This window comes from Serinus canaria, chromosome 3, assembly GCF_022539315.1.
Source record: "Serinus canaria isolate serCan28SL12 chromosome 3, serCan2020, whole genome shotgun sequence".
NCBI lineage: Eukaryota > Metazoa > Chordata > Aves > Passeriformes > Fringillidae > Serinus > Serinus canaria.
In genome coordinates this window covers 9,007,776-9,027,859 of record NC_066316.1, presented here as the reverse complement: position 1 = coordinate 9,027,859, position 20,084 = coordinate 9,007,776, and the positions used below count along the sequence as shown (strand labels likewise).

General features: G+C 49.5%; 1 protein-coding gene across 1 annotated transcript in view; it reads left to right on the top strand.

Annotated features, from left to right (window-relative positions):
* Positions 1-20,084, top strand: part of LOC103821368 (phosphofurin acidic cluster sorting protein 1-like) — a 54,494-nt gene that overhangs the window by 31,076 nt on the left and 3,334 nt on the right. Inside the window, exons 2-15 of the mRNA XM_030236119.2 lie at positions 3,304-3,391; positions 8,390-8,479; positions 8,820-8,945; positions 9,129-9,291; positions 9,436-9,527; positions 11,498-11,578; positions 12,349-12,408; positions 13,042-13,193; positions 17,143-17,236; positions 17,546-17,617; positions 17,922-18,052; positions 18,175-18,307; positions 18,414-18,518; positions 19,769-19,875. Of these exons, the coding sequence (XP_030091979.2) occupies positions 3,304-3,391; positions 8,390-8,479; positions 8,820-8,945; positions 9,129-9,291; positions 9,436-9,527; positions 11,498-11,578; positions 12,349-12,408; positions 13,042-13,193; positions 17,143-17,236; positions 17,546-17,617; positions 17,922-18,052; positions 18,175-18,307; positions 18,414-18,518; positions 19,769-19,875 (1,494 nt within the window). The remainder of the gene's footprint in view (positions 1-3,303; positions 3,392-8,389; positions 8,480-8,819; positions 8,946-9,128; positions 9,292-9,435; positions 9,528-11,497; positions 11,579-12,348; positions 12,409-13,041; positions 13,194-17,142; positions 17,237-17,545; positions 17,618-17,921; positions 18,053-18,174; positions 18,308-18,413; positions 18,519-19,768; positions 19,876-20,084) is intronic.

Here is a 20,084-nt window from a genome sequence, read left to right as displayed (position 1 = left end):
TGTCCTCCTGCCTGCAAGGACACTCTGGTGAGCCAGGTAAAAGCAATAGAAACAGAACCACTCTTAGCAAGGATGAGTGCACAGGGAGCAGGATTAGTAGCCTTGGCACGTGCAGTGTCCTGGGAAGAGGAAAAATGAGTTAACATCTCTGTGGACTCCCAATATGTTTTTGGGGTGTGTCAAGCAGCAGGAATGTTATGGAAAGAATGGGGATTCTTCACTTCAGCAGGACAGAGTATCCATCTCTTAGAGAAGAAATATTCCATTTGTTAGAATTAGTACAGTTACCTGTGGTCCTGGATGGTCAGCCAGGAAAGCTTCCTTAACAAAAATAAGCCACTGTGTGTCCTCTGTGACCTCTTGATTGGATGCTTTTGCAAACAACCGCTGGAGGCAGTGCTTTGCTGCTGGCAGTGAGTTTCACAAAATACATGTTTATAAGAGCTTTTATTTTCAAGATAACTACAGGCCAGCTTGGTGAAAGCAGATGTGTTTCAGTCAAGCTTCAGAGCAAAAGCTCAAAATTTGTCATTTGAGGGACAGAAGGCAGCATTTTTTAAGATAATACCAGGGAACAGTGAGTACCTCTCCCCAGTAAATGACCAGTAGAGGAGTGTAGGAGTACTGAGGTTCCAGAAGGCTGTCAGACTGCCCTGTTGGACCTCATTTTCCTTGCTGTCAGTACTTGTTATTATCAGAATGTTACACAGACATATTTACCACGACTCAGTATAGCAGAGATCCCTGCAGCAGTTCCATAGCTCAAGAACAGTTGCTACTTGTTCTGTTTAATTATAGGAGTAAGTAAATCCAGATTTATAATTTGTCTACCAAAAAGTGGTTTTCAGGGATCATACTGTGATCAGTTCTGGACAAAACCATGGGGTAGTTGCTGCGGGATTTGGCTGAAATGTTCAGAGCAGCATCTGATCACTGTGGATTGATCCTGTCCTGTAGATATCTGCAGAGATTAGTGTGGGACTCTCTGCTGCCCTGTGCTGGCACTGGACACTCAGCACTGACGTAAATCTGGGTGATTCAGGGATTGGTTAAGTAACAGATCAAAAGAGGATCATCAGGGACAACCAAGCTGCTTAAAAATTGTGTGCTCTTGTGCTGCAAGTACATTCAGACTCTAGAACATGCATGTTAATCCCTGTGGGAAGGGTGGTGGTATTTTAGAAAGCACTGTTTGGAGGAGGGTTGGAGCTGCAGGGTGCAAGCTATACCTTTGAGTGCTGCAGGGAGGGAGAGCAGAGGGTGGAAAGGGGGGAAATCACCTTCTGGCACATGCTGTGGAAAGGACTTGGGGCAGACTATAGCATCTCTCACTGTGTAAAATAATAGATCTTGAAAGCTGGGGGGCATAAAAAGAGAAAATTGCCTTATCAGAGATGAAAGAGCTGCCCAAGTGGGCAGAGCTGACCAGTAGGCATTCATTCTTCCCCTGGGAAAAAGACCAGGTACTGCCTCAGAGAGGAGCATGAAGAGCTAATGAGTGAATTAGTTTTTGATGAGAAGTGTGTTTCTACAGTGAGAACAACTGCCAGGTAGAATTATAACCTTTCCACATCCTCTAATTAAGACTGAATATCCTTATGTAAGTTTTAGTCTTTAAGAGGTAACTTTTCCAGGCAGGTAACTATCATGACTTAATTAGTGCTGCAAGTAAAGTTTGAATAGATGTGCTGTCCTTGTCTTACTTGTTCAAGCCTCATTTCTCTCCATGGCTTGTCTAGCAACAGTCACAATTAGCACTGGTTAGTGGTGATTGTTAGCTAAGCTTACCCTCTTTGCAAGCTTTCCTTCAGTACATCTGATGGAGTTGCTGTACCCCCTTTTCTAGCAAGAACTCAGTCCCCCCCCTGCCTGAGGTGCGTCTTTGTCTTTGGCCTTGCTCCCCATGGCTCACCCCTAACCATGCCTAAGTATTTCTGGGGAGGGGAAAACGTCCCTCAGGTAATAAGGTTTCTCCCTTCCTACAAGTAGAGGCTCAGAGGGGAAGGGTGGACAGAGATGGGACCACTTGTTGTAGTGCTGGAGTGCACAGAGTAAGAAAGCCTAGGGTCTGTGCTCTGGGTTTTGGCTGAAATAATGCAGCCATCTGGCAAAGGAGTGTGCAGAACTTCCCTGCACACCCAGCTTCCTGACTTCTGGTCTCTACCAGGAGGGACCAGAACATGAAGGACAGAGCCAGCAGGGTTGCAATCACAGTCCAGGAAACCTTCTGCACAAGCTAAAATTATTTTAGAAGGGAGGACAGGGACGTGATAGGAAGAGAGTGCTTGCTAAGCTCTAAACCTGTTGTGCAGTTTGGCTCTGTCCTTCCCTTTTTACTGTCGTTCCATCTCTAGGATTGTTCTACACTTCTGCTGTACATCACCATAGCAAGAGCAGGTTTTTTCCTTTAAAAATAAATAAAGCAGATATTCAGAGAGCACAGTGTGTCAGACAGAAAGGTATTTGGTAGCAGCCAAATCTGTTCTCTAGGGCCTGACTCTCAGGTCCAGCATGCTGATATCCACTGAAGTCCTGGGAACCAGAGTCTGCAGCCGTGGAGCACAGAGGGTAACTTGCAAAATATCAGCATGCTCTTACTGCTGGTAAAGCCTGGTAATGTTTGGCTTTGCTCCCTGACACAGAGTTCCTTGCAAGTAGTGTCTATAGGAGTCCTGCTGCAGGCTCCTAGGCAGGAGATCGGAGTGGCTGGCTGTTCCTTTGAGCAGCGAAAGTAGCTCTTCTGACTTAGCTTCAGGATCCTTCCTAGCTTTTTCCTGGAAGTGCCACTTACCATGCTGAGTCTCCAGGATTTGAGCTTGTCAGGGTGGCTGAAGCTGTATGAAACCTCCTTTGGGGCTGCTTCCCAAGTCAGCTCTATGTGGTACTGTGCAAGAGAAGAGTTGAGTTGTGATGTCTGCATGGGAACATTTGCCTTAACTAAGTCCAGGATAAGAGTGGATTTAAGTGCTTTGGTTTATAAATAAACAGTGCTGTGTCCGAGGTAGATTTAAGCGAAGCTGGCAACAGCCCTGCTTGGGAAGGGATCTCTTTACCACATGGCCTGCTGTTGGACTTCCTGTTGCATGTTAATCCCTTAATCCTGCTTTAGCTCTGTTAATTTTCCTTCTTTCCTTTTTTCCCCGATGGGCTGTCTCCGTGGCGCGTGAATGCCGGCGTTCGTAGGCCAGGCTTGTGCCTGCGACTGGGCCAAGCATCCAGGCTGCCTTCTGAGCACTGGGTACCATGTGGCAGGGCCCCAGGGATGGTGGTGCCTGAATGTGTCCCATTCTCTCTGTCTTACAGGCTCTGCAGTCTGCGCCTGAAGAAACTCACAGTGCTGAAAGAGCTGGACAAAGAGCTGAGCTCTGTGCTTATCGCTGTGAAGATTCAGGTAGGCTCCTCTCCTTGCTGCTGCCTGATGGCAGCAAGCCAAGCCTATCCTTGTGCCCTCTGTGAAGTGCTGGTCTGCATGTCCCTTGCCTAGTCCCACGAGCCCCTCTGTCTCAATTAGCATGCTCAGGGAAATTTTGGCTCTCAGGCAGGTGGGAATGATGCCCCAGGGACAGTGGCAAGATACCTGGTGCTGCCTTGTATCGGGAATGAATTTGGTTAGACACTGGGACAGAATCTGTCATGCCTCCCTGCCTGCCTCTACCTAGGCCCTCCTCTCAAATTGCTCTTTGGAGTTTGTCATCCCACTGTTCCCTACCCTTTAAGAGAGGGTCAGTGCTGGATGGTTTCCAGCAGTGCTTTCCATCCAAATCACTCCCTGGGGAGTGAAGAGTAGGAAGGGAAGGATGCAAGGGATCAGCATCTCTGTGCATGATGTTCTGCTGATATTTGTACCCTGTCTGATCTCTAATATCCCTTCCCTTTCCCTGTGCATCCCTGCTAGGCCTGGTGCCTCTACTGTGAACCAGGCAGAAGGGAGGGGAAAGGATCTTTGTCACCAGGGGGACAGGAATTTGCCACCATCCTGATATGTGCGATCCCTCCACCCTCTCTGCTGCTTGTGGTGGAGAGATGTGTTCCTGGGGGTGCAGGCACATCCTTTCCACTTGCTAAAGGACAGCATGGAAACAAAATACATCTTGAGTATGCTGTCATGGCCACAGCTTCCCTGACCCAGCTAGGGTGCTGGTGTCCTTCCTTCGTTCTTGTCAGCTGGCATGACAGCAGCTGATCCCGTTGAAAGCACCACGGGTCGGCAGCTCAGCAGCTTTGTGCTCCCACAGAGCTCTTTGTGCTGCACACATTAGGATATAAATCCTGGATTAATGCTGGAAGCTGCAGTATTAGTGGAGCTCTGGGAGCTGGGGTTTGCCTTCATGGCAGACCTGATTCACTCGCACAGAAGAAACTGAAAGCAAAATGTGTGAAGCCTGGGGCAGGGAGTGAGGACAGTAGGAGAGGCTGTGGTCCACATGCCATTGGTCAGTGTCCTACTTTGCTGGCTTTTCCATCACTGTATGTATGGTGTCATTCAGGAGAGCTGAAAGCCCTGGAACCCTGAGACCTGTGCCCCTTTGGTACAAGCTTTAGCAAGGGACCAGCCTGAGCAGCAGAGAGCTGCCTGGCTGGGCCTTGGAAATGTGGAAGCAATCCAGGCTGGGCCACAGCAGCACAGGACTAGGGGGCTGGCAGCCAGCTGGGAGCTGTGGGTCTTACTTGACTGGGAGGGCTGGAGTGGCCCCTGACTTCTCTCCTGCACAGTCAGCCCAAGCTGAATGTGCTTCTGTGCACTGGGGAACCTTGGGTTCTTGTGCAGCCCACTTGTGCTGGGGCTGCCATGTGCTGAGTGTGCATGTCCTCAGCTTACAGCCCTTACAGGCTGCAGATGTGAGACTTTGGAAGAGACTGCACAGTGGGACTCCAGCTCTCTCAACCAGACCATCCCCATCCCTGCCACAGGCCAATCTTGCATCTTGATGGCAAAAGAAATTAATAGGCCTCAGCAGTTTGAAACCACAGAGCCTTCTTGTTGCAGGGCTTCTTTTTCTGTTAGGGAATGGAGGCTGCATCCAGGGATTGAATTTAAACATGGTCACCTCCTTGCTGCATGGCCACATAGCTGTGGCTGCATGCTGGTGTAAGCTTCCTGCAAAGCTGAAGAGAACAAGAAGAATGCTTTTACCCACATTACCCCATGGCTCAGCATTCCTTGTGGGAGTGGGCTGAGTTTGTGTGTGTCCCTAGGCTGCTTTCCACCTGCCTGACCAGCTGCCTTGGCAGGGTTTGGGACTGCTGGAAGGCAGATGGAGGCTGTAGGCAGCTTCAGCACAGCATGCCTACAGAGTGGCCTCAGATGGATCCATTCCTCCTGCTCCTCTCCTAGGTAACAGATGAGTCACAATAGTAAGAAACTGTTTGAAGGCTTTCCAGTGAGCATTCCATCTTTTGGATGGAAACAGTTGATACACATAATTTATAAAGGACCTGCAAATTCCCAAGGGGGAAGCTGAGAACTAGAGGAAAGGAGAGCTGTATTTTTCTCGCTTCAGTAGTAATTCTGTTAGGGTCAGGAAGTTACTGCTTTGAAGGGCAGATTGCATGGAAATAAAGCTCTGACCCTGCCTGAAGGGAGCTGCCACCCAGGCAATAGCTCCAGTGCTGGAGACAGTCTGCTTAAAAAATGTGCATGACCCAAAAGACAGTGTAAAGCCTGTCCAGAACTCCTGATCATCTTTTCACAGTGCTCTTGTCTTAAAAGACAGCTTCCAAGGGTGCCATGTCCTACCTGCTCCTTCATCTGGAAATACCACTGTCAAGGGCAACTTTCTATGTCTACAGAACTTACCCATTTCCCAGAGGTGATTTGAATATATAATGTTCCATGGATTTGAGTGAGATAAAGCCCAAACTACTGTGAAAAAGGGGATTTGCTCTCATTCACTTGTGTGGTTTTTAAACCTTTGTCCTGTTATTTAAACAAACTGGAGCCATCATAGAGCATTTCCTTCTGTATGTTGTTCAGCATGGCACTAAGAGATTTGGATGTACTGGCTCAGCTCCATACAGCTGCAGATACCTGCCTTGGTATTGCAACTGATTATGGCATGAAGGGAAACAGTGTTCCCTCTCAGCAGAGAGACTGAGGTTCACAAACACCCTCTCTTGAGCCATGAATAGAGGAAACAGTCAAAGAAAGAAGAAAACAAACCCCAGCACTCCCAGAACTTTCAGCTCCTGTGGCAGGTGCTGTAGATGCAGATCTTTCTGCATCTGCCTGCAGGATATAGCTGGTGACTCAGGTTCAAGCCTTGGTGCTGCTGTAGAGAGGTTATATTGGCAATCACTACGTAGGAGACAAGAGCGTGTGCTGTGAAATAGGCCAGGCTAAAAAGGTTGTTTGCCTCTGCCAGGCCTGCCTGCTGCCTCAACCCTGCTCCATGAAGGAACTTGGGCTTTTTTGGTCTTTCTTACTATGCAGAGTTTTCTATTTATGCCTTAGTCATGCTTGGTTTCTTATCTTTTTGTAACCACTTGTAGTATTTTTCACTCCTGCCTGAGCAATCCTAGCTGAGCCCTAAATTTGTTTATTATATTATTGGGCTGTTCTCTCCCAAAATGCACATTCAACTTGAATTCTGGTGTTTTGCTGTCTGCCTAGTCCTGTACTTGTATTGGACACATCTCATTTTCCAGATGTGGTATGCTGCTCTAGCCTCAACCCTCTTATAAACCAGATTGATCAGAACAGATTTACTCCTGAAATTTGGGATTGTACCTTGCAAACCAGACCTGGGCATCACATACCTGTTTATTGTAGTGAAAGCTCCTGTGTGTTTTCAGTTCTTAGGCAGTAAAAAACCTGTGAGCACCACTTGTCCCTATTGCTTTTCCCTTCCTTGACATTCTGTCATCCATGATTTTCACTGTAACAGTCTGAAATTAAGTTTTTCTGTAGTATTCATGGAGGTACTGAACTGTTCTATAGAGAAATTGGTCTTGCCTGACATTACTCAATTTACAGAACAGCTGAGCTGTTCTGTAACTTGAGTAATGAAGTGCTCAGTGCCATGTCCAGTTGAGGTTTGAATTTCTCAAAGCATGGAGAATCCTCAGTATTTCTATGTCCTTGTCCTTGCACTGTGGTAATGAAGCAGCCTTTGTCCCAGTCCTTGCAATTCCACATGGGTGTGCACTGGCATTTTGCTGAGGGATTGGATTCACCTAGGATTGAGGCTGGGTATGTAATTCCTTAGAGGTAAATGACAGTGGGGCACAGGACAGCAATGTTTATGAAACCATCATTTCCTGAACACACCAATCAGGATAGCCTCCCCTTTTCTTTGCCATAAGTGCTTCCACAGAAATAGCATCTTCAGGAAGAGAAATTGCACTTCTGCTTGTGTTTTGATGAAAGAATAAATCTTTGGTGGATAATTTCTCTGCAACAAAGAGCAAATGGTGAATGTGCTAAAGTAAATGGTCACTGTCATTGTGACTGCCTATCATCTGTTATCAGAGAACAGTTCAGGAAGGGTCAGTGTGTTCTTGGCCAGGAAGGCTCACAGATGGTGAAGGGGATGAGCTCCACCTCCTCTCTTCCGTTTTAGGAAGACCTTTTGCAGGAAAGCCTTGCTCCTGGCACAGTCTCTGGGAACAGCATTGCAGACAGCTTTTGGGAGGATCTGTGGGTTGTGCCACCCTGCAGCCAAGAGGACCTGATGCATGCAGACAGCATTTTTCTGTCCCCAGGTCATTCAGTGTGTCTGTCAGAAACCAAGACATAGAGATAGTAGAGATAGGGCAGAGGTAAAGGGAAGAGTTGGAGAGGGAACATGATTAGAGTGCCTCTGTTCCTGCCCTTCTGGTAAAAATCATTTCTATATAGAGAGAGATAAAGACTGTTGCCTGAGGAAAAGACTAGGAGAAGGTTTTCTGAGACACAGCTGAGCAAACAGGGGGACCCCTGTTCTCCTGCACATCCTGACTTGGTCCCAGCAAAGCCATCCTGCCAGCTGTGCTTAGATAGGGATTTGCAGTGGGCCTGTATGCTTGGGGGAGAGATGTCTCCAGGACCTGTCCCTTTTCTGGCCAGGCAGTGTGTTGGAACCCTTTCCTTTACCCTGCCTGGCTCCTTCTGGCTCCATGAGTGTCCCTCCACAGCATGGGAGTGGCACTCCAGGTGCAGAGAGCCAGATTAAGCAGAGCAGGTGCTCCCTGACAGGTGGGCAAGGAGAAAGGGCCTCTGGCAGCTCAGGGGATACTGCAGGCTTTTGCAAGGTGTTGATAGGCATGTGAAAGGTGGCTCTGTAGGGTGGAACAGAACAGAGTCCAGCCATTCTCTCTTTCCTTGTGGACTATGATCACCATTGTCCTGTGTGTGTGATGCAGTGGAGTCTGTGGTCGAGCTCAGTGTGTGTGTCTGTCAATCTCGTTATAGGGTTCAAAGCGAGTCCTGAGGTCAAATGAATACATCCTCCCACCTGGGGGCCTGATGGAGACTGAGCTGGAGCTGACCTTCTCACTGCAGGTACCTGGTGTTGCCTGGTCTCCTGGGCTCCCTTACCTGGCATTTTTCAGCAAGCACAACCTTAGGGCTAAGTGTGAAAGGCACAGCCTCTGTGTAGGAGCTTACTGTGGTTGGCCAGCTGCTCTATTGCTCCAGGGATTGTTTTGCTGGGCATTGGGGTTTGGAGGATGATGGATAGGTGCAGGTGGCCTTTGAGGGGCACCTCAAAACTCAGGTACAATGCTGATGTACAGCAGGTCAGATCCTGCTGTACATCAGCATTGAAGAAGAGTTTTCTACCTGTGTGTTGTGCTGAGCCTTGCCCTCATGCTGCCATCTTCTGTGTGCTTCCCTTGCCCAGTACCCACACTTCCTCAAGAGAGATGGCAATAAGCTACAGATCATGCTGCAGCGGAGGAAGAGATACAAGAACCGCACCATCCTGGGCTACAAGACCCTGGCAGTGGGAATCATTAACATGGCTGAGGTACAGCATGCTGGGAGCAGAGGGGAGTCCCACACGGCCTTCCTGTGCCAGCACTGGGCAGGGAGCTGGGCTGGCAGGCAGGGTCTCATTGCTGTGAGTGTTCTGGCTTGTTGGCTGCCTATAATATAGAGAGGGTGGGCTGCCATTGTGTCACCCTGTCAGGGAGCTTGTCTGTCTGTCTAGGTCATGCAGCACCCTACGGATGGTGGGCAACTCCTGGGCCTCCACAGCAACATGAAGGATGTGAACATTCGAGTGGCTGAAATCAGCATTTACTCTCTGTCCAGTCAGCCCATCGACCATGAGGATGGGAACGTCCCCTCAGGTCCTAAAATCAAAGCTTCAGGTGTGTTTAGTGCTCAGACCTGCAGGCAGACCTTTGGGACATGCATAGCCGTATGTCCTCAGCACTTCCAGCAATGCCAGTCTTTTCACTGGAGCCATGACAGGCATCATGCTTAGCTGGGGCGTTTGCACTGTCTGCTTTCAGATCGCTCCCCAGACATTGATAACTACTCTGAAGAAGAGGATGACAGCTTCTCCTCAGAGCAGGAAGCCAGTGATGATGCTGTGCAGGGTCAGGTAAGGGAGGCCTGGCAAGATGCCTTATGTCCTGGTCCTGTTTCTGGGGCAAGAGTCAGGCATTGAGGTTCTTGATCACCCTGAGCCCTCTCATCCCCTTGTAAACATTTGGCATTGTTTCAGAGGGCTGAGAGCTGTAATACCTCACAGCAAAAGGAACTTTGACAGCAGTGGGCTGCTGTCAAGTCCATTGTGAGGCAAGGGACTTTGGAGAGCCATAAATCTCATCTGTCTGTCTCTGGAGCTGTCTGGTTTGCAGCAGAAAACCCCTCCATCTTGCTGAGCCCTCTCTGTCTTGCACCATGATTTTCTCCCTTCTCCCTGTGATAACAGGTCAGAGACTCCTCACTGTCTGAGAGAGAACAGGGATTTTAGGAAGAAGTAGTTCTGAAAATGGTCAGAGCTGGCAGAGCCATCCCAGCCCGGTGATGAGATGTGTCACTGCTGTTTGCTGTGCTCTTGTCATGGTGCCTGTAGTCAAGGCCATGGAAAGCCTTGTGGTAGTGTGCTGATAAAGCACAGGGACAAACCCCTGTTCAGGGTTGTTGTGGTCTGAGGGTAGCTGAGGCTATTTGGGCAGATTAGAGTGAAGCAACACTGGATGACCAGTGTTTATAAATATATATCTGTATGGCAGGTTTATTTCAGAACAACTTGGTTGGAGTCGAAGGGATCTGTGTGGCCATTTTGGTTATTATTTACCCACAGTAATACAACAGTATAAAAGTATAAAGATACCACTTCAGAAAATATAACAGAAAAAGAAAGAGAGGTAAAGAAACAGTAAGAGTAGATAGTGGAGAGAAAAGACATCATAAGCTGTGGATTCAAATTTGATTTATTGCTTGGTTGAAGTCATGGTCATAGTCCTGATGGGGGAAGCCTGGAACAGAAAGTTCAGTGTTTAGTATGCATTCAGATTTAGGTGGGAATGCTCAGGTACTTCCACTGGAGTGGGGACTTTTACACTGTCTAATGTAACACTGTGGATTAAGTGCAGTCCTCAAGTGAAAGGCCTCAGGAATTCAGGAATGAGTCTGGGGGTGCTTGGGGTGGGGGGGGGTGGTCTTTGCTAGTTTGGCACCTTCTAAGATGTGAGAGCTCACTCTCATTTCAGTGTAGTTGAGCTAGTTATGACCCATCAGAAGGGATGAATACCTTCAGGCCTAAGGGAGGGGGAGATGGGGGAGGAAGTTTTACACCTGAGCCAGTTGTGTAAGGGAGGATATTGGTCTGATGAAAAGCATTATCCCATCCAGCAGGATCTGCTTCTTGTGGCCTCTTCCTTTATCTGGCTCAAAACCCGGCTTGTTGCTAAACTGAAGTTGGTTTGTTAAGGTCAATCTGTGGTGATGGATACTCACCCCTCTGCACCTAGGCTGTTCTTATGCAGATCAGAGGCTTCTCCACCACACATCCAGAAATTCTCCTCCTTCTCCTCCCCTTCTGTTTGCTGGGCCTCAGCAAAGCAGACCTGCTGCTTTTGCAAATGGCCATTTGTTCAAGTCATTAGCCATTATCATTTCAGTCTCTCACAAGGGTCCTCCAGACCCATCATGCTGGGTTAATACAACAGGGGCCCATGTCCCTGGAAACTCTGCATATGGTTAAGGCTAATCCCTGGACAAAATGTTTCTTTGTGATTCTTGTGCTCTCTGAGCTAACTCTGGAGAGGGGAGAGCAGGAGAACAACACATGGGTCCTGAGGAGGCTGTGTCTCCTCTTACCTTGCTGATACATTCTTCTCTGAAGGGGCCCAGGGACAGAAATGGGGAAGAAGGTCTGAGGGGGAACAGTGCTAAGGAGAGAGTAGGAGCTCCTAGAGAGAGGTAGCAGAAAAAGACAAGATTTTGGGAGCAGAGTGGAACAAAGCTTTTCAAAATGAAGGGCAAATGTGGGTCAGGAAAAATTTAGGAGGTGCTGCTCCATGAACATAGTTGTTCTAACATACTGTGACTTTTTGCCTGTAGGATCTGTTTGATGAAGAGGATGACTTGAGGAAAACCAAGAAGGCCAGGAGGAAAATGAGCCGAACCACGTCAATCAGCAGAGTAACATCAGCATTTACAACATGATCAAAGGGATGGAAGGGATTCACTTTCTCCCTCTCTGAAGGCAGTGAGGGGTGTTGGGAAGGGGAGATGCTGGCACTGGTGCACAGGAGAGAGCCCTTGGCTCTGAGAAGGAGCAAAACTCTTGCCATTAATGGGCTAGCTTGTTGCTCAGAGCTGTATCCCAGTTCATGGTCTGTACTGTGTTCAGCCTGGCTTTGTATCAGTGTTGATCTGTGTGCAACAGAGTTTTGACTTGCTGCTGTCACATGGTCCCCTTCCCTTCTTGAGGAAGGGGAGGGTAGGCACCAGGAAAGCTGAACTATTAGCAGCTCCTCTGCATGTCTGCAGAAGGGAGGAGCAGCTCTGCCAGACCCTTGCTCTCCAAACTTCTCTTCCCTGTTGACTTCAGTCCTGCAGATCCCTGGCCACCTTCTTCCTGAATTTGTTCCCCATCTTTTCTACTTGCTTGAAGGCAGTATTGTTCAACCAGGTGGTCTGGGGAGAAGCAGGATTTAAATGAAGTGCTAATTCAGCCTGTAGCAGAGAAAGTATAAGTCCTTGCATCCTCCCTCATGCCCAGACTGTGGCTTCTTGTGGAGTACAGAGGTAGTCCAAATCCTACAACCAATTTAAAGAGAGAGAGCAATCAAAGCTGACCTTGGACCTCTGGACAGCATGTTAGAGAGAATAACCATGGCCTGTATGTTAGCTTGGAATGTGGTTTGATAGTTTTGCTGATCTTTTTTTCTTCCTTTCTTTTGTTTTAGCAACCAAACTTCAAGCAGAAATTTGTGGCTTTGTTAAGGAGGTTCAGAGTGACAGAAGAGGTAAGAAATAGGAAAGCTGTCCCATCTGGCAATGTCTCCTGCAGATGTGTAGGTGTCAGAGTGCAGGTTCCCACTCACTAGGAGCACAAGGCTCATGAGCTCAGGGATGTGCTAAATGTGGTGTGAGACGTGGCAGAGACTAGGACATGGCTTTTCCAAAGCCTTCTGCCTCAAAAAAGCAGCTCTGGGCCTTTTGCTTAAATCAAAAAGCACCTTTCTGTTGGGGGAAGGTGCCCAGGGAGGAAGAGTGCTGACTCTGCACCAGGAGCTGGCATTGCAGGGGCAGTCCTGTCCAGTTAGACTGACTGCAGGCTAACATCAGCCTGTGGGTGGCTTCTCTTGGCTGACAGCCCAGGCTAAGTGTGTAGCACAGCCAGTGAAGATCCTCCTAGGTGTCCTAACTGCCAGTAAGTGTGATGGGTGTCTGAGACTCCTTTGGATGTCATGCTCATGGCACCCTCCTTTGGCCCAATGACAGTCTCACTGGATTCTTCCACAGCCCAGATTTGCCTCCCTGAGGTGGGAACAGTGCCATGGTGTGTGCCTCATGACTGACAGGCAGCTTGTACATGCCTGTTGTGGGATGCAGGGAACTCCATGTTTCTTCACTGCTCTCTGGGCTTGGTCCCACAGGTCCTGGACTCTGACCCTGTAGACCAGACCCAGGAGGTGGAAGAAGACCTGGGCTTGCTCTATGACAGCCTGGAAGAGTGCAACAACAGTGACAGTGGCCCAGAGATGGAAGACAATGAGAGTGTGCACAGCACACCCAAGCCCACCCTGAGGTAAGGGTTTCAGGGAGTCCCTGGCTGACAGCACAGCCTATGGGACCTGGAGAAATGGTTTCCAACACCTTTCTGTTGCTTGGGCTAATGCAGGCATTGTCTTGTCTCCACTCCCATTGCCATCTGCAATTGGCACCTCTGGCTCCTCATTTAAAACTGCCCGTTTAATCTGACTTCCTTCACATTTAGTCTCATTTTTCTGCCAGCCCAGCATCTGATACTGATTTGCTGGTAGAGCCTTCTTTGATCTAAGCCCCAGCTGCTCCCAGCTCTCATCTTTCTACCAACAATCCTGGTGTTCTCTGGGCTCTCCACACTGAAGCATGCCTGTCTTTTGAGCCCTTTGTGATGCTTGGACCAGTCCTTGTGAGATGTGCATGCTGTGTTCCCACTCTGTGTGGAGATGTGACTGGCAACCAGCAGTGCTGTTCCTCACCCCATTCCTCAGGCATTGGTGACTTGCTCTGCCAAGAGCTGCTGACTTAGCACAGGGGTCTCCAGTGGATTGTGCAGGGAAACCAGGCTTTGCTCCCGCGTGATCTGTGCGCACCTGGCCTCTCTGCTCATGGCTCTTGTGCTTTTGTGCTGTCTTTTTGTGAAAAAGTTGTCTTTTATTGTCTTTCTACTTGACTGCATCATAGTGCACTGGGTTTCTTGTAGTCGAGCCAAGCTTACTTGGCATTGTTGTTTCTATGGTTTTATATATAGAATATAGAATCATAGAATGGCTTGGGTTGGAAAGGACCTGAAAGATCATCTAGTGCCAAGGGAAAAAAAAATAAAAATACACACACATATATAGAAAATATAAATAGATTGAAAAATAATTTTGGTTGGTATCCCCACTGATGGTACTTAGCAGGAGTAGCAGACATGGTTTGCCACAGGCAAACTGAAATTAAATCTGGATTCTGGAACCCATAGGCCACTTGGGAAAAAACAGGAACATGATAGAAGTTGTGTTTTCCACAAATCCACAAGTTGTTGTGAAGGAGACAGCAGGCACATGGGCAAGCTGCTTGAGTGATCTGCTTGAACTCCAAAAGGAGTTTCACATGGTCTCTCATCAAAGGAGACAAAGGTGTTGTGGGAGAAAAAGGAAGGTCTTTCTGTGGTCAGATAGTGGTTTATGTATATAGACTCTGTGAAATTGTACAAAAAGTCTATTGAGAATGTTTAAATGTAAAGACAGACCTCCACTCTGGTTCTGTAAGTGCCTACTTGCAAACATCTGATCACTGGAACAGCATTCCAGAGTGAGTGCTGGTTTGTGATGGTGTCCACTATTACAGTCTTCCTGGAGTGTTTGGTGGTATTCCTGGAAGGACAAGCTATTAGGCTCTGAGCTGTTCTTCATCCTGTTCAGAAAGTGTCCCTGGCTTGGTTTGGTCTCTGGTGCCTCAGTTTCTGGCAGTGCTGAATGTGGATCCCTTGACTTCACAAGGGAGTACTTCACAAAGTTCTGGGACTTTATTTTTTCTAAGGAGATGTGGAAACTGCCTGCCAAGGTGTTTCATGTAGACTTCATGATTCCCAAATGCTATGTACCCTTCTCAGGGGGTAAATTACAGACCAGCCTGTACATTTGATGTGATGCTCACATTGGATTTCTTGTCATAGACAGCTTTGCTAGACACTGTAAACATCTGTGTGAAGCAAGGGCACTAATGGTGTGCAGTCCTCAGCAGTGGGAAGTGGCTGGTGCCCTGGGTTGGGCCAGTGGTGCTGAGAGCTAGCTGATCTTTTGATCAGATAGGGGTCACACAGCATCAGTTTGCTCCTGCACTGGGGCAAAACTGGAGCTGGAACTGAGGCTGTTAGGCAGGACCTCAAGTCAGACCTGTTGGTTGAAGGTCAAAGGTGAATGAGTAAATATCTCTATAGGTGACTGGGAAAATAGATGGGACATGGGGGGCTAAATTAATTTAGAACAGGAGGAGGCTGTGCAGAAGGACTGGGCTTCACCTAAATCTCAGTGTGCTGAGACATGGGCTCAGTGATGCCTGTAGGAGGAGAGCCTTTAAATTGCAGAAGAGGAAGTTGCAGAAGGGCTCTGTGCTTAATGTGATGTCCTTGAGGGATGAAAGCTTCTGAATTGCAAGTGAGAGAGGGCACAAACAAACACAGCTTTTGTGGGGACGGGGGAGACAGCCTGATTTAAATGGAGTGTTGAAAGCCAGAGGGAGTATAATATAATCCAGACACATCCAGTGTCTCAGAAGAAGGAGGGAATGAAGATCCCTCTTTGTGATGCCTGTGACATGAAGGGTATGTCACATTCTGGTGGGATTACTTGGGACAATATAGAGGAACATGGAAGAGATGCTGATTGAGGGGTGATCTTGGAAAACCTGCATGTTTTTCTGGTCTGACTCTTAAGTTACTAATGTAGTCTGTATGGGTTGAATTTCTGGCTGGGAAAGGCAAGTGTAGAGTAATGACTGTACAGAGTGGTGACAATGCCTGTGATTTTGTAGCAGAGAGTGGAGAGGAAGAGAGAGAGGAAATATGTTGGTAAAAGGAGGTGTAATTTATACCAGTGTGTGGCCTGGAGAAAATGTCCCACCAGGGCACTATTGTGACTCTAAACCTGAAGCAACTGGTCACAGAGCCACTGAGGGGAAAATCAAGCCTTGGCTTTTCCTAACCAGTGTGTAAACACTGCTGCTGAAGAGCTGCTCTGTGCAGGAGCCATAATTTATTTACAGAGGTGGAATGTCCTTTCAGGAGCACTAAAACCTGACACACACTGTAGTGCCTGGCAGTACAGTGTGCTGTATACAAATGAGGAAGCATGCTAGAAGGAAAATAAAAGGAGCAGGCAGGATGTTCAGAGGAGATATCCTGCAGGAAACTGCAGGTAAATCCTGATGAGAAAAGTAGAAAACAACGGAAGGACACTGATAGAGTACTAACAGAAGAATTTCTCTATATCTTATGCCTCAGTGGCCATCCCTGTAAAGCTGCAACCTCATGGCCCTATCTGCACACTAGGCACATGAGGAGAAACATCTCCTGGGAGTGAATGAGCACATACCCAAAGCTTAGAGGGAATCTAGCTCTGGTCTCCTGCAGCAAAGTCACTCATTGCAGGTGGATTCTGGTTGCTGTAAAGGTCCTGGGAAAACTGGCAAGTGAAATCCCAGTGATAGACGCCACTTGTTTCCTAAAGAGTGGTCTTTGAGCAGCCCACAGGCTGTGAAAGGGGTCCTTGGCAAAGAAAAAATGTGTGGAAAAGGAGTAAGCAAAAGTGGAAGCTCGCACTGTAGTGGCAGGAGAGTTCCTGTGTGAACTATGGTGACTTGAAAACAGGACTAGGAGCTGCACTGTGCAACCCTACAAAACGTAACTCAGAGACTGAAAACTTGGCAAATATAAGTGCTGTGCTACCATACCTTAGGTTCTGAGATCTTCAAAGCCTTGGGAAAGGGGAAAGCAAAAAGGGAAAGAGAATGCTGCAGTTGGAAGTGTGCAGCAGCCGGCAGAGGCAAGGAGCAATCCCTGGAAAAGGGGAAGCAGAAGGGAAGGCAGCAGAAGCCTGTGGAAGCTATGATGATGGCACAGAGGAAGGAGAGAGATTTAGTGGCACATTAAAATTGTGGTGTTGACAGAGACTGTATACCTGTGAGATGGGTCATAGTGGCAGCTCCTCAGCTGCACTTCAGGGGTAGGGGATCACCTGAGGCAGAAGGCACCAGGAGCGCCTACCTCCAGCTCCCTGGGGTCACAGGGGGCACTGCTGACAGGTCTGCTCCTCAGCTGGGCATCACCCAGACACTTGGCTGTCAGGCCCCATGTCCCACTGAGGACCTCTCCACAGATCTCAGTGCTTGGGACAGGCCGGTGGGAGTGTGCTGGGATCATGGTGACTTTGTTCCTCTCTTATTCCTGCCTTTTTCTCTCCCGTCTGTCTGTCTGTCCGTCCGTTCGTCTGTCTGTTTCTCTGCAGGCGTTTCTTTGAGGGAGTCTCTCATTCTGGTTCCCAGACTGAGATCGGCAGTCTGCACAGCCAGAAAGGGCAGGATCAAGAGTCGGGCAGCCCTGTGAGTTACACCTCCACCACCACCTCCTGCCCCTTTCCCTCCCCAGCTAGCCCAGCACCCCCACAGCGCCCATGCTCTGAGACCACAGCTCCTGGCAGCGCCTGCCTGGGGCTGCTCCTTTCCTTCTTTCCTCCTCTTTTTCCCAGCACAGGCAGGCAGGTAGCGATGGGGGACATCCTCTGGGGCCGGTCCCAGAGATGCCAGACTCCCCTGTGGGAGCTTGTGTTCTGTGAAGCCAGACATGGGTCACTGGCAGCTGCCCTGCACAGAGTGCTCCATCCTGCTCTGACCCCACTCCCTGTCCCCCAGGGCGAGGCAGACAAGCGGAAGCCAGGAGCACAGCGATCGCAGGAAGAGCAAGGAACAGAGGTCCCTGCAGTGGTGAGTCCAGGCTGTGGGATGTGGAGCTCTTTCAAACCCCAGCTTGCTTTCTGGAGTACCAGGGGTGGCAAACAGGCTGGGAGCAGGGCTAGGAAGACAAGTAGATTGTGCTGGAGAGCAGGAAGAGTTGAAGGAGTGTAAGGGTCTGCAGGACAAGCAGCCCAGCCCTCCCAAGACCCTGCAGCCTTGGCTCTCCAGGAGGGCCACCAGGCCTGTCTTGATGATGGGCACCCATGGGTGCAGGGTTGCTCCTTGTTGGAGCTAGGAGAGCAGTGTGTGTGAAGTGACTCTGTGTGGCCCTCAGGAGCTGACATCAGAGGAGTCATCATCCCGGCTCACCCCCACAGAGGCTGCCATGAGGGAGGGCAGCATGGACAGACTGGCCCAGCTGGGCTCTGGGAGCAAAAGCGAGCTCCCCAGTGCTGTGTCCCCCAGGTAAGGCAGCGCGGTGCCCCCTCCTAGGGCTGAGCGAGCTCACACTGGCTCCCTGAGCTGAGTAGGTGTTGGTGGAGATGAGATTTCCTCAAAAGTTTGCCTCTCCTGCTTCTCCTTCACAGCAAGGCAGAGAGCAAACAGCTGTGGCGTCCCCGCAGCACCTCCGTGAAGGACCGCCAGAGCTCAAAGGTACAAGGTGGCCGTGCCAGCAGCCTGGACAGTGAGAGCTCTCCAGACTCATGGCATAACACCCAGGTGAGCCCACTTGGAGGTTTCTCATCCAAGAGCTGCCAGGTCTTCAGCCATTGGTGGTGTCCACGGAGGCTGACTGGGGCTAACCTTTGTGGTGATGGTGTCCCAGGTGCCTCGAAAGTCTGTTTACGATCAGCTGAACCAGATCCTGGTCTCAGACGAGCAGCTCCCCGAGAGCATCGTGCTGGTGAATGTCGCTGAGTGGCAGGGGCAGGTGAGTAGGTGTGATGGGAGCTGGATGCATGCAGGCAGCTGTAAGCAGGATGGATTCTCCCAGTCATAGCAGGGCATCCTAGGGGAACTGGCACAAGCTGTGCCCTTCTCTCCCCCAGTGTGGCCCTTCCTTCAGGGAGACAATGCATTTTCAGGGTGCTGAGTCATACACAAGAGTCAGGTGTGTCTTCTCCATCTCACAGCATCACTGGATCCTCAAAACATGATGTCCTGATCAGTCCCAGAAAGGCTGGCTAGCAGACTGTGCCTTAGGCTCTCACTGTTTGGTCCTGGCTCCCAGGAACCCCATGAATCAGAGCTTTGTTGGATTCCCTTGCAAAGAGCTCTCTTCCTCTGTGGGCATGAGGCCCTGGGAAGCAGCAGAGTTATTTCCCACTGGGAGATGGAAGACTGTCACCTGCCACTCCCAGGGAGCATTAACTCCATCATCAGAGCAGGGTGGGGTGTGAGGACAGGCCCAGTCCCTGACAAACACTTGCCTCCTCCATACGTGGAGCTCTAAAGCAAAGGTGAACAAGGAAAGGTACATGTGTGCAAACATGCAGTTAGATAAAACACCTGTGAGACCCCTTCAGGATCCTGCAGCTACATCTGGCATCCAGAAATGGTGCTGGAAAATTTTGCGACAGAAGAAGAGGCTTAGTGAAAGGTGGTGAAGTCTTGACTCAGGCCATGCATTCTTGGCTTGTTCCTGCTTGTTCCTGGATAGGGAAAAAAGGGTCAATGCCCACTACCAAAACCATCCCCCTTGTCCATCTTGACTGCTCATTTTACCACTGTTGAACTGCGTGCAGACACCTGAAGAGCCTGAAGGATTTTGGGGTGCCACAGTGGGAGAGAGCAAGAAGAGGGAATGAGCAGAGGCAGAGTGAGCCTAGAGCAGGGCCCTGCTGTGGGATGGCAGAACTTGAATCAAGGATCCCTGGACCAAACTGCTTATTTCAAGGAACACAGCCTGGTTCTTGGGACAGTTTTGCCCTTGCCATAGCAAGGGTGGTGACTGCTGTGCTCAAAGGTGAGGGCAAGGGGTTGGCTGGTCTCTAGAGCAGAGCTGGGAGGAGCAGGGATGCTCAGGATGCAGCAGTGAGTCACCTGGTGGTTTCAGCCTCCCTGAATGGCAGAGGTGGGGACAGGTGTCCCAGCTGTAACCCGGGGGGCACGGGGCTCAGGGCAGGCATGGGCTGGTGTTGGCTTCCAGGGTGCCTTAACCTGAGCTCTCTGCATTGGCAGTACGTGAGTGAGCAGCTCCAGGCGCACAAGCAGTTGGTTGTATCCACCTGCTCCGTGGCAGACATCCAGGCAGCCTTCAACACCACTGTCTCCCGCATCCAGCGATAGTGAGTACAGCTTGGGCTCAGCCTGGTGGCACTGGATGGGTTCGGAGAAGGGCTGGGTATGGCCCTGGCTCCCCAGGGCTCATTAGGACCCTTTGGCATTGTGGACAGGTATACACCCTGGGGAGAGTGGGGGGTCCCAGTACTGCTTTTGCCCATGGCAGTGCACACCAAGCTGGATATTTCCAGCAGTGGGTTTTTGTCAGCTGGCC